Below are 13,756 nucleotides of genomic sequence, written 5' to 3'. Positions count from 1 at the left end.
GCCTCACCACGGCCTCCTTTAGGGCCGCCGGGAAGACACCCTCCTGCAAAGAAGCGTTAACAATTCCCTGGAACCAGGCTCGTGTCCCCTCCCGAGCTGCCAGTACCAGCCAGGAGGGACACGGATCTAATAAACATGTGGTTGCATTCAGCCTCCCCAAGACCCTGTCCACATCTTCAGGAGCAACAGAGTCAAACTCTGTGTGTATAAAGTTGCATTTAAAATATTCTAAACAAAGATAAAAATGAAGGCAAATTAATATAAAGTAATAAAAAGAGAAAATAGAAAAAAATCAAAGACAAAGCTAAAAAGAATAAGACAGAACAATTATAAGAAAAACAGAGAAGAAAGAAAAAAGCTACAAAGAAGTAGCTTCTTCTTTACCACAGTTGCAAGTACAATTATAAATTTACCTCTTTATAATTACAACATAACTTTCTTACTATAATCTATCCAGTCTAATCATCAAAACCATCAATCATTCATTTTTTTCTATTTCACACAAAAAGTCTAATAAGGGGATTCCAGTCAGCAATGAATGTAGATATTCTTTTTTCTGATCAAAGAAGTCGATTTAGTCACCTCAGCAAATTCCACTATTCTCATCAACCATTCCTCTATAGTGGATAATGCCAAATCTTTATGACTTTGTGCAAAGAATAATCTTGCTGAAATTATTATATACAAAACAAAGTTGCATGAGTTTTTTCAACTGTTGGTCCATCAACCCCAAAAGAATTCTGCTCAAAATTGTAAATTAATCTTTAACCATCTGAATCAGTGTATGTATCTGAATCCAGAATTTTCTAGCTTGTTACATGTCCATCAAACATGAAAAATTATCTTTTCTAGTTGCTATTTTCAACATAAATTTGGAAGTGCTTTTATATGTCACCAATTTCTCTGATAACATATACTAATGGTACATCATTTTATAAAAATTCTTTTTGAAGATTATAACATGATGTAAATTTCAATCATTTCAGCCACATATTTCTCATTGCTCCTTTTGCATATTATAATCAATATATTAGCCTACTTTATCATACATTCTTTCACTTGTTTTTCTAGTTCAAATTTCCATAACAATTTATATATTTTAGCAATTATATATTTACCATTTGTACACAATTCTGATTCAAACTCAATCTTACAATGTTCAAAACCATAAACTTTTGTCTACTTTAAATATTTCTAATAATTGTAGTCCAATTCTAATATTTTTTATATAATTTTTGGTAAAATTGTTCTTGTTTATCATTTGGTGCATATATTCTCAATATGGCACGTCTAACATAATGATTTTTTAAAATCCATATTAACCCTGATTTTACTGTACCACAAATATCCATTCCACTCAAATCTCAAGTCATATCCTAACTCCAAAAACTTCTGTTTCTGAGCAACAGCCACTCTTTTATCCCAACCAAACAAGTTTCAAAATACAACCTCAAATCAAGTAAACTTAATCCTCTTTTGTAGTCTTTCACTTGCACACAAATTTATATATATCCTTCTGCCACTGTTTAAACAATAGACATTATATCAGTCTATAATTTCTTATTAAAGTTAAATCTTAGCCCTCTTTGGTTATGCTACATTGGCCTTGTTCCAATTTTCTTACTTCCTTATAGGATAGAATTAATCATGTTTTGTTAAGGGGTGTAAAAGTTCACCCTCAAAACATTTATAATAAGGAGCAGATAATCCATCTGGTCTAGATATTTTTCCTGGTTTAATCTTTTTTATAGCTTCAGAAACTTTCCTTATTATTATAAATCTATTCATAATCAGTCTCTGTTCCCTGGAATCCATGGTAAATGTTGTTGCTTAAGATATTCGTCTATTTTCTCTAGACACGTCACATCCTTTAGTAATAATATTGATAAATGCTTTTTATATGGCCACATCATCCATTAATACATCATCTCTCTCTTATAAAGTTGATATATTTTTTTCTTTTTATAATTTATATTCTAGCCACTTTTCTGGTTTATTTCCTTTTCTCTTAAGGAACATAGTTAACATAGATAAAAATTGTTATAAAAGTTTAATTATTTGAGAAATACTTCTCTGGAAATTTCTTTAATTCTTCTTTTCTCTTTATTTCAGAATAGCTTATGTTTTCTCTTGACTGTTCTTTTTATGTTCACTGTAATGTTGTATAAAATAAGCTTTAATAAAATCTTTACTCTTATCCCAAACAATTCTTAAATCAATGCCTTTACTTATATTGTTTTTTTTAAATAAATTCTTTTGCAGCTTCTTTTTATAGCAATGTTTTGTTTAGTCTCCATCTAAGGGAATTAGATTTTCATTTATAAAACAAACTCACAGGATTATGATCTGAAAAGCTCTCTAGTAATATCTCTACTTTAAAAACCTTAGTAGCCAAGTTCAAATCATATCTATTCTTGAAAAAAAACTATTTGTGTCAGAAAAGTAGGTATATTCTTTTGAATTGTCACTTTTCTGTCTCCATATACCAACAAATCCAAATTTGTAGTAATTCACCTTGAACAGTTTTTGTATTTTTCTCAGAAATTCTGTCCAGTTGTGGGGGAGATCACTCGATTCCAATACCCCATGAAACACCAATTTTCATAAGAGAATCTATTAACCCCTCCATAAGTCATTTATAAAACAATAGTTATAGCAATAGCGTTTAGACTTATATACTGCCTTAAGTGCTCTACAACAATCTCTGGGTGGATAACAATGTCAGCATATTGCCTCTACCTGGCTCCTCATTTTTCTGAGTTTGGAAGGATAGGCTGAGTCAACTTGAGCCTCGTCAGAATTGAACTGTAAGCTGAGTTTGCCTGCAATACTGCATTTAATCGCTACACCATCATTGCCTCATGAGACAGAAATTTCCAGTATCAAAACCTTAGTCCCATGAACTCCCATTTCGACCTCAACTCATCATGCTCATCAATCAGTACAAGTTCTGGTTTTAGTTGGGGATTTATATACCAAACCACTCCATTTCTTTTTTCTTTTATTACTGCCAATATAAAATCTTTAGCATTTTTTTTAAAAAAAATCAAACATTTTAATGTCCTTTCTTCTACTATGCGTCTCTTGTAGACAAATTATATATCTTGTTTTAATTTTTTCAAATACGGTAATGATTTTGTTGCTCTTTTGGGGAGCATTTGCTCCATTCATATTCCATGGAGTGTCTTAGCAATGGGAGGCCCTGGGCGACCTAGTGCAGAGCCAGGCTAACTTGCCCCCAGCCTCCCAAGGCCTCCACCACTCTCCGAGACACCCCATGTTCCAACTTTCTGCCCCTTGGAACCCCCAGGTTCTTCTCCCACCAGGTCCCTGGAGGCCAGGGTTCTATGATTATAGATTATAGCACTACTCAATATACTTAAATTGCAGCACTTGAGAAATTAAACATACAACATACAGCCAAGTGACTACCAAGTTGGTGAATACATCAAGGGAAAGCAAATAGTATCTGTTTATATACTGTATGACTCTTGATGCAAGGTTAGAGATTTTATACAGTCTTTGTTTTTCTTTATTAAAGAATGAAGAGGATACAAATTATTAAAAGCTATCTTCATACAAAGCTACTTATGCTTATTATTCTTGGAAAAATTTAGTCAAAACAATGATATATGAATTTTGTGGTGAGCAAGTATGGTAAGGTTCAATAATAACCAAACAAAGCAATTTTCTGGTAAAGTGATAGCAGATTAGAAGTTTTACTTGTCCAGTTTTTGTTGTTTTTATTATTTTAAAGTATGTCATTTCATATCTTATTTTTATGTTATTTTAAATATAAATGATTTAAATAAATAGATGAATAAAATAACTATCAAATATCTCTCTGAACCACTGACACTAGAAACGTTTGGTTGATGACAACATAAGTGAATCAGCATTTAATTTCCCGAACAATTTTCCTTTTAGGGTTTTACAAAATTTCTAGATACAACTAGAAAACCAAAGAGAGCAAACAGATATAAGATAGTGTAGAATACTTGACTATAAGGAGATGTGCTGATAAAAATATTTGGTTCAGGAATAAAACATGTCAATATTATCTTACCAGCTTAATACATCTGCACCACTTCATCTTCTAATATCATTAATAGAAACAAGTTTTAGAACTGCAAGAGTTCCATTTTAATTTTAAAAGATTTCTAACACTCATTATAGTGATATACAACTTTTGCTAAACTAAAAGTGTGCCACATACATCTGTATACCATTCTCTATTCTCAAATAATCCATACTCCTACCACACATATGATATAACATCTGGCTCTCATCCTAACACAGTGCTACCCTCTCTTGAAAAAATCCAAATTTAATAAATAAACTATTCTGTATACCTAATCATTAAAACAAAAGTTATCGGCAAAATGACTACCGGTAATATTGATATGACTGTTAATTAAACTGCTGATATCTAAAATTAGTAATTTTAGTTAAATTAGGACAATGATTCCTAATTGGCTCTAAGAAAATATCTATATAAGATCTCCTTAAAATAGGAGATATCCACCATACATATTATCCAAAAGAATATGTCTTTTGTTCTAACAATATTGTTTTTGCTGTAAATAAATATAACTGATGTATTAATTTATTACACTCATACAATCAATTTTTTTACCATTAGATATTAGCTAAGTGATGTTCAGTTTGAAAGCTTCCATATCCCTCAACAGAAAACACTGATTCACTGAATCAAATTGTGTTTTATCTATTAAGTATTTTGAACTCAAATACAACATCTTTTATCTTCACATTTCTGACAAAATAAAAAAAGGAAGAAATGTTAATGTTCTACATTAACTCAGCTTTTTAGCTAAAATGCAAAACATAACAGTCAGTATCAGAAGCTTGCATAAAACCAACCAACAGGTTCATCATTGCTAAACCTGCTGCATTTGGCTTCTGCTGTTTCCTGCTTCCTCACTACAGAACCACCAAGGGAAGTGAAGGGACGTGCAGGGGTGCAGCCTCTTACTGCTAAAACATTCATGTTTCCTTCATCTGCAGAACAAAACAAATACTCCTCACTTGTGGGATATGTAGCATTTACAATGTGTATGTCTTCCGGAGAATAAATACTATAAAACCAATGCTATAAAAATTATTTTGCAATGCCATTAGCATGAAGAAAGAGTTTGAAACATACTAGAACATAAAAGATTTTATTACCAAACTTTTCTCTAGTTGTATCAACAACAATATAATTGGATAATCAAATATCTCATTCTGTTTTCAAAATGCAAGACTTCATTAAATGATTATCTATCCTGAAATTTATCACATTTTCCTGGTAAACATTTTTTAAAGATCTATAACATAGGATGCAGGTGAGAAACACATATAATTGGTTATTTGTCTATAGTCCCAGGATACATATTAGCAGGCTTCCAAATTCTGGACTTTTTTCTAATTCTCAGCTCAACAGCCAACAAGACGCTTCAGAAAAAGCCCTGATATAGTACATATTGTACCATGTTACAATGCTCTTTTTAAGTCCAACACTGAAACCCAGCAAAATCAAATAGAAAGAACCTTGAACCAAAAAAGATAATTTCACTTCTAACAACACTGTGTCAAAAATTAATTCCATAAGGTCTGTGTTTGGTATAATTTAAATATGGTTTTATCAAGATGTGAAGTAGTTTAAATTTCCACATTCTCTCTAACAGGATTGCTAATTCAAAAACATCTCCATCCACTACTTTTAATTAGCCACAACTTGTCAAATTATCCAACATTTACACAGGGACAGTGAAATATATTTCACATTAAGCTATGAGTTTATCATTATTTACGAAAAAAAATCACATTATACACACTTCATGCAATGCAAAACCAAGCCACTATATTTTGACTTTACATACTATATGAACCAGGCCTATAATTTATCATACCATATTTTACAAAAAGTAATTCAATTATTTCAATTAACTCAGCAAGTTCTGATTAATCAGAGCAGAAAGGAAAGTTTCTGAATTCTTCTAACTGCTTCAGAAAAAAAGGGGGGGGGGACTGAAAAGAGTCTACACTCATTTCAACTATCACAAATAAACAAGCATTATTAGCATGTCTGATCACACAATCCTGCTATTAAATAGTGCATTCTATAAAATTCTGCTTGTTATTATGAAATAAACTTCTATAGTTTTTAATTTTAGGGTTTCAGTTAATAATCTAGCTTTGCAAGTCTTCCATAATTTGGCAACTTTATTTTATTTTATTATATTTTAGTTAGAATTTGCTCAGTTGTATGAACCCTATTTTTTATATGATCTAAGAATTCTTGTTCCATTTAATCTGACATAATTCTTTATTAAAACATTTCAATTTTCTTTTTTTCCCCCATTTATTTTCTTATGCAAGAAGCAGACCTTTAATTATGTCTTTTTAAATACCCATGATTCATTTTTATTACGGTTGGCAATTTATAAAATCTAGGGTTGTGCAGAAATCTAAACTGAAATCCAAAAACTGATTTGGAGATTATGGGGACATATACTTAGTGTCTTAAAGAACTGCATCTTTCCCCAGAACTGAGTGATTTCCTCTCAATCTTGAAAAAAGATGTGTTTAATAAAAAGCATTCCCAGCGGATGCTACATGCATGCCCATATGAGCAACATTAATTAATACTGTGCAGAAATTAAATCCAGGTCTTTACACAGCTGTAGCAAAATTATTTTTATATTTGGAAGAATAAAGATATTAATTTAATTGCTTAGTTACAAATGTGTTTTTCATTTGTCTATATAGTGACATATCTTTTATAAGTCTTACAGAATTAACCAAGCTTAAACTACACTATGTAGTACATATGAATTTATATCTTTAATTCCAATAGAAATAAGCAGAAGTTTTCTACAAACTTATTTTCAAATAATTTTCCTCCTCCTAACTTTATCAAGAAAGACAGATGAAGCTTACCAGCATTTCCTACATTCTTTTATTATACTTACTTACGTTATGTTCTTTATCAAGAGTACATTTGAATGATTTGGCTTATATTAATGATGCATTATTTTGCTGTAATATTAAAACATGTTATAGAAATATTTTTCTTTTTTCTATTTCATATTTTCTTTAGATTCAAACTTATTTTAACCTAAAACCTATTCATCTTTGAAAGGATGTACTGTAAAACACTATGCATATATTACTAACATTTAAAATACAGTTGTTCTTTAAAAAAATAGGCTTTAAATTAATAGCCATGGAAATCAGACTGCCATCACTCTATTGTTGTTTTCTAAAAGAGCATAAAACCTAGTCAGTTTACTGGATAAAGTGAAACAAAGACCTTATCAACTAGGACAGAAAGGTAGCAGTGCATTATGGCAATTTCACCTGAGTAGAAATATATCATATTTTTAGTAATTTAAATTTATCTAAATGTAGAAGAGGTAAATTGTACAAACAATGTTTAACCATATGCATGAAAATAATTTACACAATATGGGCAAACATGTGGTAGGGTAAATATTAATTTATATTAAAAAATTTAATTTGCTAAGCTTGACTTCAAATTCAATCTGCTCTTCCTAATTTATAACAGTAACAGCATCTTCAACTTAAACAAGTTTTAATAGCTTAATATGAGGCCAACATGTTGGCTGCTTCCAAAAGCACTTGTATTTTAATGGAATCTGTGACGAAAGTAAAATTCATAATTATCTTTTTTGAAAGGTCAAGAATATAACTTTAAATGAACATTTCTGGGATATTCTAATTATTGATAAAAGAACCAGAATTTTTATTAATGCCCTATAAATAGCTTCATCTTTTTAAAAATGTTTAAATGATATAAACAGATTTGACATTAGAGTTGATTTATCAAAAATGTATTTAGAATGCACTGGACTCCCCAAAGAACGTTCTTGAAAAGAAAGATATGAGATTTTCTTTGATGAAGGTGTTCCATGTAATGTGCTCCTACCATCCTTTAGTACTTTTGGGGAATGGTCTTTTACCTTTATGGGGAAATTTTAAATGTTAAAAATGTTAATGTGATTTTAAATTATACACTAAAGTTTTAGAAACTCTTCATCAAGAATTATATTTTTATAGTAGCATACATGGTGGATGGCTAGAAGAATTATACTGAGAAATTGGAATGTATAATAATATTTTGTATTTGATTACATTATAATACCATATGTATCTACAAATAAATCAGACACCTTTAATATAAGGTATGTTGTTAGAAAGTTGAAATATTTGCTATTTCAACTTTTTTATTTTATACAGTATTTTACTACTTCGCCATAGCTGATTATATTTTTAAAGTTTTTTTAATTGTTTGAAGCCAATTGATGAAAAAGTAATATATAACATAAGTGTTACATTTGTGCCTTGTCCACTCTGAAGCAGCTTTGCCTTTAAAACCAAAACATAGCAGTGCAATGTTTTGGTTTTAAAGGCAAAACTGCTTCAGAGTGGACAAGGCACAAATGAAACACTTATCTGCAATTCCTTAAACCAAATGTGACTTTTCCTAGGTTCTATAACAACTTGAATCTGGGAAAAGAAGGCTGCTTTAAAAGTTATTGATGGATGCCACATTCTCCACATGCTCCAAAGTACTCTTCTGTTTCTGAATCCAAATCACACCCTAACTGTAATATATAAACTACATAATTAAATAAATCTACATTTTGCAAGAAATTCTTAACTGACTTGTATTGAGTCTAATTCATGTCCCATTAGCAATATATACAGTATATAGTCAACCAGGTGTGTAAAGAATCAAGTAAGCAGTTTACTTCCCCACACCTACCCAGGTGTTGGAGCTGAGTCACATGGCAGATATTTTTTTAAGTTCCTGTGAAAATTCTAAATGTGACAATTGGTCTGTTTAGTTTGGTGGTTCAGAAACTATACCAACTTGATGTACATTAATCTTATTTTTTGAAAATCACATATTTAAGAGTCACCTGAACTACAAGATGGGCAGCAAATAAAATCTATAAATAAATTAAATAAATCAAAATAAACCATGGAGAAAATCTCTTTCCAATGTTGGCATGGCTATGGCAAAAATAGGGAGGAGACGGTTTACTCAAATAATTTTTAAATGGCTTATAAAATATATTCTATGGATATTCTTCAAATCAATATCATTTTTATTTGATTGATGAATATAAAATATCGCCAATAAATTATTATCCCAAAAAGTGTAAGCACTTAAGGTGTCAGAAATCTCCTTGTGGATATATACTGCAATGCCTTAGGGAGTGTATTAACATTACTTTAAATCACCAGTAGTCTGCAAGTCCTTTTGACATTGTTGCTATATTTTCTTTCATTCCTTACATTCAAACTAAAAGTGTATTATCTGGGTACTCAAATACCGCTGAAGACTCAATTCTTCTAATGTACAAACTCTTGTATAATCAAGAATCCCAGAGAATGGGGAAATTCCTTTCCAATAAAATACACAAGCCAAAATATATACTCAAGTTTCATGGAAAATATTTCAGATCCTTCTTTAAGTAAAATGTTGCTTGCTTTCATAGTCTCCATCTTTTTAATATCCCTGAATATCCAACTTCTTAGGCAATTAAAGAAACGTCCACGTGATTCTAGTTCCAAACATGCTGATAGCAAGTGATATAAAAATTTATTACATAATGTCTATATCACTATCTCAAAACAATATAAAAATGAAGCACAATTTGATTCAAGTAAAATTAAAATAGACATTAAAGTAGCATATTAATTAAAAAGACGATGTTCAAGAGAAATGGAAAACAATGTAATCATTCAGCCTTAACTTTCAGGCAAGGAAGGACTGAGAGGAGAAATCTGCAAAAGGCTTCCTAGGTATATATATTACCTTTAAAAACCAAGAATTTGTTTTCCAATTGCAAAACTTTTCAACCTTCACAGAATTCAATCACCACAAAATCACTGTAAGGTTGCAATCCTACACATACTTATTAGGATGGAATAACTTACTCCATTAAACATAGAAGAAATTTCTTCTGAATACTCGTAAACAGTATTACACAAACAGACCTATAATTTGCAGTGCAAACTCCACCTCCTCTTGCCACAACCATAGGCCTAAGACAGACCAGATGGCACATGCAAGCCAATATTTAACTGTCTTTCACCGCCCCATTAGAGCACATCTAATTATTCAGATCTTAAGGCTTCCTCAAAAACATAAGGAAACATTAAATATTTATTTAAATTAGTAGAAATTACCCATTTCAGTCAAAGTAAAATTAAAAATAAACCCATACAAATTATAGTAGCCTAACTAAAGTTTATTTTGTGGATTCTCTATTGTTTTGTTGTTTTTTAAATTGTTTTAATTGCTTTATAATTTTAGAACTATAAACCACCCACTGAGAAGTGGCTATAAAAATCAAATAAATAAAAAATATTTAATGCATTAATTTATTAAAAATTTAATAATTTTGTAGACTTAGATTTTGACCATTACAAAATAAGTTGTTTCACCTTTTCGACCCTTCAGCAATTTCTAATAAGCAACCCAAGGAACCGAAATGCTGCTGTCTCTGATGTCTCTTATTTCCCGCAAAGAAAATGCAATTTCTTCATCCCACCTAACATATGTCGTTTATTCTCACTCGTATGTTCAATTTCGTTAAAATACCCCCTTCTCTGAAAAGATGCCCATAAATTTTTTCCTAATAGATACTGACGCCCCTGCTACAGCTGCCAGTCTCTTCACGTGTCTCCTAACTGTGAAAGCCTTCAGAGTGACTTTTCTCAATGTGACGACCTGCACATAACTTGGACTATAATTCTTATTGTTCCCAGTTCGCGGATGATGGGAATCATAGCTCTGTAAATTCAGAGGGCTCCGGTCGGGGTCGGCGCCACTGCTTCCGCACTTTTCCCGAACTGACAACACATGCACACGTGCGCGCCTACCCACTTACTTGGAACTGAGCTCCGTGGCCCATGGGCCGATACGATCCAGCCCCAGCAGGACTGGGTCCTCGCAAAAGCCCGCTTCCCGGTGCTGGGACAGCAGGCGAAGGGACGCCCGCTGCCACTGAGATAGCCGCCGATGGTCCCTCCTGGGGCGGCGGAGTCAGGGGAAACCCGCCGCGTCCGGCCATAGGAACTGGAGGTTGGAGGCAACAGCTGGAGATACCTCAAGCGCGTCCGAGAGAAGGAAACAGCGCTGGCTGATAGACGGAGAGGGCAGTTCAGTACATGCCACGGACTCCTCCTCTGGGGCCTCCCCTCTCAACCGCCTGAGCCCAGCCTGGCCCTGCGGCGGGGAAAAGGTGGGGGGGAGAAGGAGAAGGTGGAGACAAACAAGCGCCTCTCGGGGCGGTGCGACGAGCCAGCGCCGCCGCTCTGAGGCGCCAAAGAACAGCCTTGGGAACCGACATGCGATCTGGTCACGAGGGACAGCTGCACGCGCGGTCGCTGCCGCCTCGCCCCGGACCCAGCGCGTGAGCTCCTTTCCTGGAGTTTTGCGCTTCTGTGTCATTTTCTTGGGGCCGGAGGGGGGGGGAGAAAGAGTTTTCTTTCCGTGAAATTGGATGAGAATGTTTGGGGAAAATGTGGAATCAATCTTTTACATAAGGCATCAATACGGGCGGTATTACACTGCCACGGGGATGCTAGTTCTTGAGCCAGTAAAACAGTTTGCTACAAAGAGTTAGTATTTGCGCCTCAAAGCCCTATTCTGTCTAAAAAAAAAAAATAATAAGGTCAGAAAACGTGTTGCTCTGTGCTTTTCATACTTTTGTTAAGCAAAATGGTTTATGGATTATTCCCTGAATGATGTCCGCTTCCACTGAGTATCACCCGTCATAAAAAACAGCAACAGTCTCTGTCATTAATATCTGTTGCATGCACCTTAAGGATTTCAGGTGATGCTTTCATTCGTGGGTTTCTCCATCTTTCAAATGGCCTAAACTTCAGAAAGACAGGGACACTCCACTCCTGTGACCTGATGCATCAAGCTGAAGTTAAAGTTAAAGCTGAAGTTAAAGGGGGAACCATCAATAATGCATCAAGCTGAAGTTAAAGGGGGAGCCTTCAATAATGAGAGAGCTTCATGTTCTGCTAACAATATTGCTGGGGTAACAATGCTGATGACAAGTGATTGTGACCAGCAACACTTCAAAATACCCTGTGGGGAGCAGCAAAATTGAGTTGGAATAGGCAGAATGGCACCATCTTCTAGAAAATAAAATATAGCCATATGAAGTGCCTTTTCAACAGAAGCAGCAAAAGAACTATGATGGTCTCATCAACACAAAGCTGGCAGAAACCAGCTCTTTTTTCAGGTTTAAATTGGCTTTCTCTCTCTCTCTGTCTTCATCCTCCTTCAAAAAGTTGCTAAACCCAAGTATATTATTACTTTATTAACCTTGAATATCTTTCAACTTCCAATTTATTTAATAGGCTTGTATACAGCCCATCTGTTCAGGAGGTGACTTCCAATGACTCTGTGTGGCTCACAACTATCAAAACAAGAAAATTAGAGTAAAACCAAAATTTAAAAATATATAAGAAACATGACTTGGACAATTGCTTCAGAAGCCAGTCATCAGACAGTGCACAGACTGATTCCTCTGTAGTGGGTTGAGCTATATCAATATATGTGGGCAGGCTTTTCAGCATTCTGCCTTATGTCCTCTTTGAGTGTTTTTCTCTTTTCATTAAACAACTTTGCTTCCAGATTAGATGTGTACAATCTTCAGATGCACAATAAAAAAGTAGTTTAGATCAGTGGTGGGATTTAGCCAGTTTGCATCACTTCAGCAGAACTGGTAGCTAATTTTTTGTTGCCCAGGCCCAGAATGGACTTCCGGAAGCGGAATCCACACAGAGAACTAGTTGTTTTCATATTTGAATCCCACCACTGGTTTGGATCCATCATGGGTAGATGAAACTATAAACTTTTTCTGGGCTTGCATTGCTATCTCCTCAATACCTCTTTAACTCAAAAGTATATTTTCCCCGGACTACACAGCCTTAGTGCAAGCCGAAGAAAAAGTGTGACTTCTTTAAGGAATGCTGAGAGGTAGAGCAAGCACACTAACGCCCTACGCCCTACGCACAGTCACTCAAGCCCTCGTTGTTTCCCGCCTGGACTATTGCAATGCTCTCTACATGGGGCTCCCCTTGAGGTGCACCCGGAGACTCCAGCTAGTTCAGAATGCGGCTGCGCGGGGGATTTTGGGGGCCTCTAGATGCTCCCATGTAACACCTCTCCTGCGCGAGCTGCACTGGCTGCCGGTGGCCTTCCGGGTGCGCTTCAAGGTGTTAGTAACAACTTTTAAAGTGCTCCATGGCAATGGACCTAGGTATTTGCAAGACCGCCTCCTACCAAACACCTCCCNTCGCCGAGCCCTGAAGGCCCATCTATTCCGTGCGGCCGGCCTGGCGTAGTTTGATTATGTTTTAGTGGGGGTTTTTGTATGGGGTGTTTTTAGAACAGGCCTGTTATTTAATTTGATTTTAGAACAGAAACTATTTATTTATTATTGTGGTTTTTAGTATCGCCTGTTCACCGCCCTGAGTCCCGTAAGGGAGATAGGGTGGTATATAAATTTAATAAATAAATAAATAAACACATCTGAAACATCTTTTTCCACCAGAAATGTTTGCAAAAAAGTTAATTGTTTCAAAATGGTAGGTAGAACTGGACAATTGAACAACACATGTTGCACACATAATGAGCAGGGTTTCAAGTCTATGATTATGTCAATTATTTTGACTGCCTCTGAAAATGCCTGTATCT

The 13,756-nt window shown here is 34.3% G+C and overlaps 1 protein-coding gene across 1 annotated transcript in view; it reads right to left on the bottom strand.

The window, feature by feature from the left end:
• SMARCD2 (SWI/SNF related, matrix associated, actin dependent regulator of chromatin, subfamily d, member 2) overlaps positions 1–11,167 on the bottom strand; it is a 51,333-nt gene extending 40,166 nt beyond the window's left edge. The window contains exon 1 of the mRNA XM_015832297.2: positions 10,929–11,167. Coding sequence (XP_015687783.1) covers positions 10,929–11,111 — 183 coding nt within the window. The 5' untranslated portion in view covers positions 11,112–11,167. The remainder of the gene's footprint in view (positions 1–10,928) is intronic.
• Between the last annotated feature and the right edge of the window lie 2,589 nt (positions 11,168–13,756).

Source organism: Protobothrops mucrosquamatus, unplaced genomic scaffold (genome assembly GCF_001527695.2).
Source record: "Protobothrops mucrosquamatus isolate PMUCROS unplaced genomic scaffold, P.Mucros_1.0 scaffold1, whole genome shotgun sequence".
NCBI classification, from domain to species: Eukaryota; Metazoa; Chordata; class Lepidosauria; order Squamata; family Viperidae; genus Protobothrops; species Protobothrops mucrosquamatus.
This window is presented reverse-complemented; position numbering and strand designations above follow the sequence as displayed.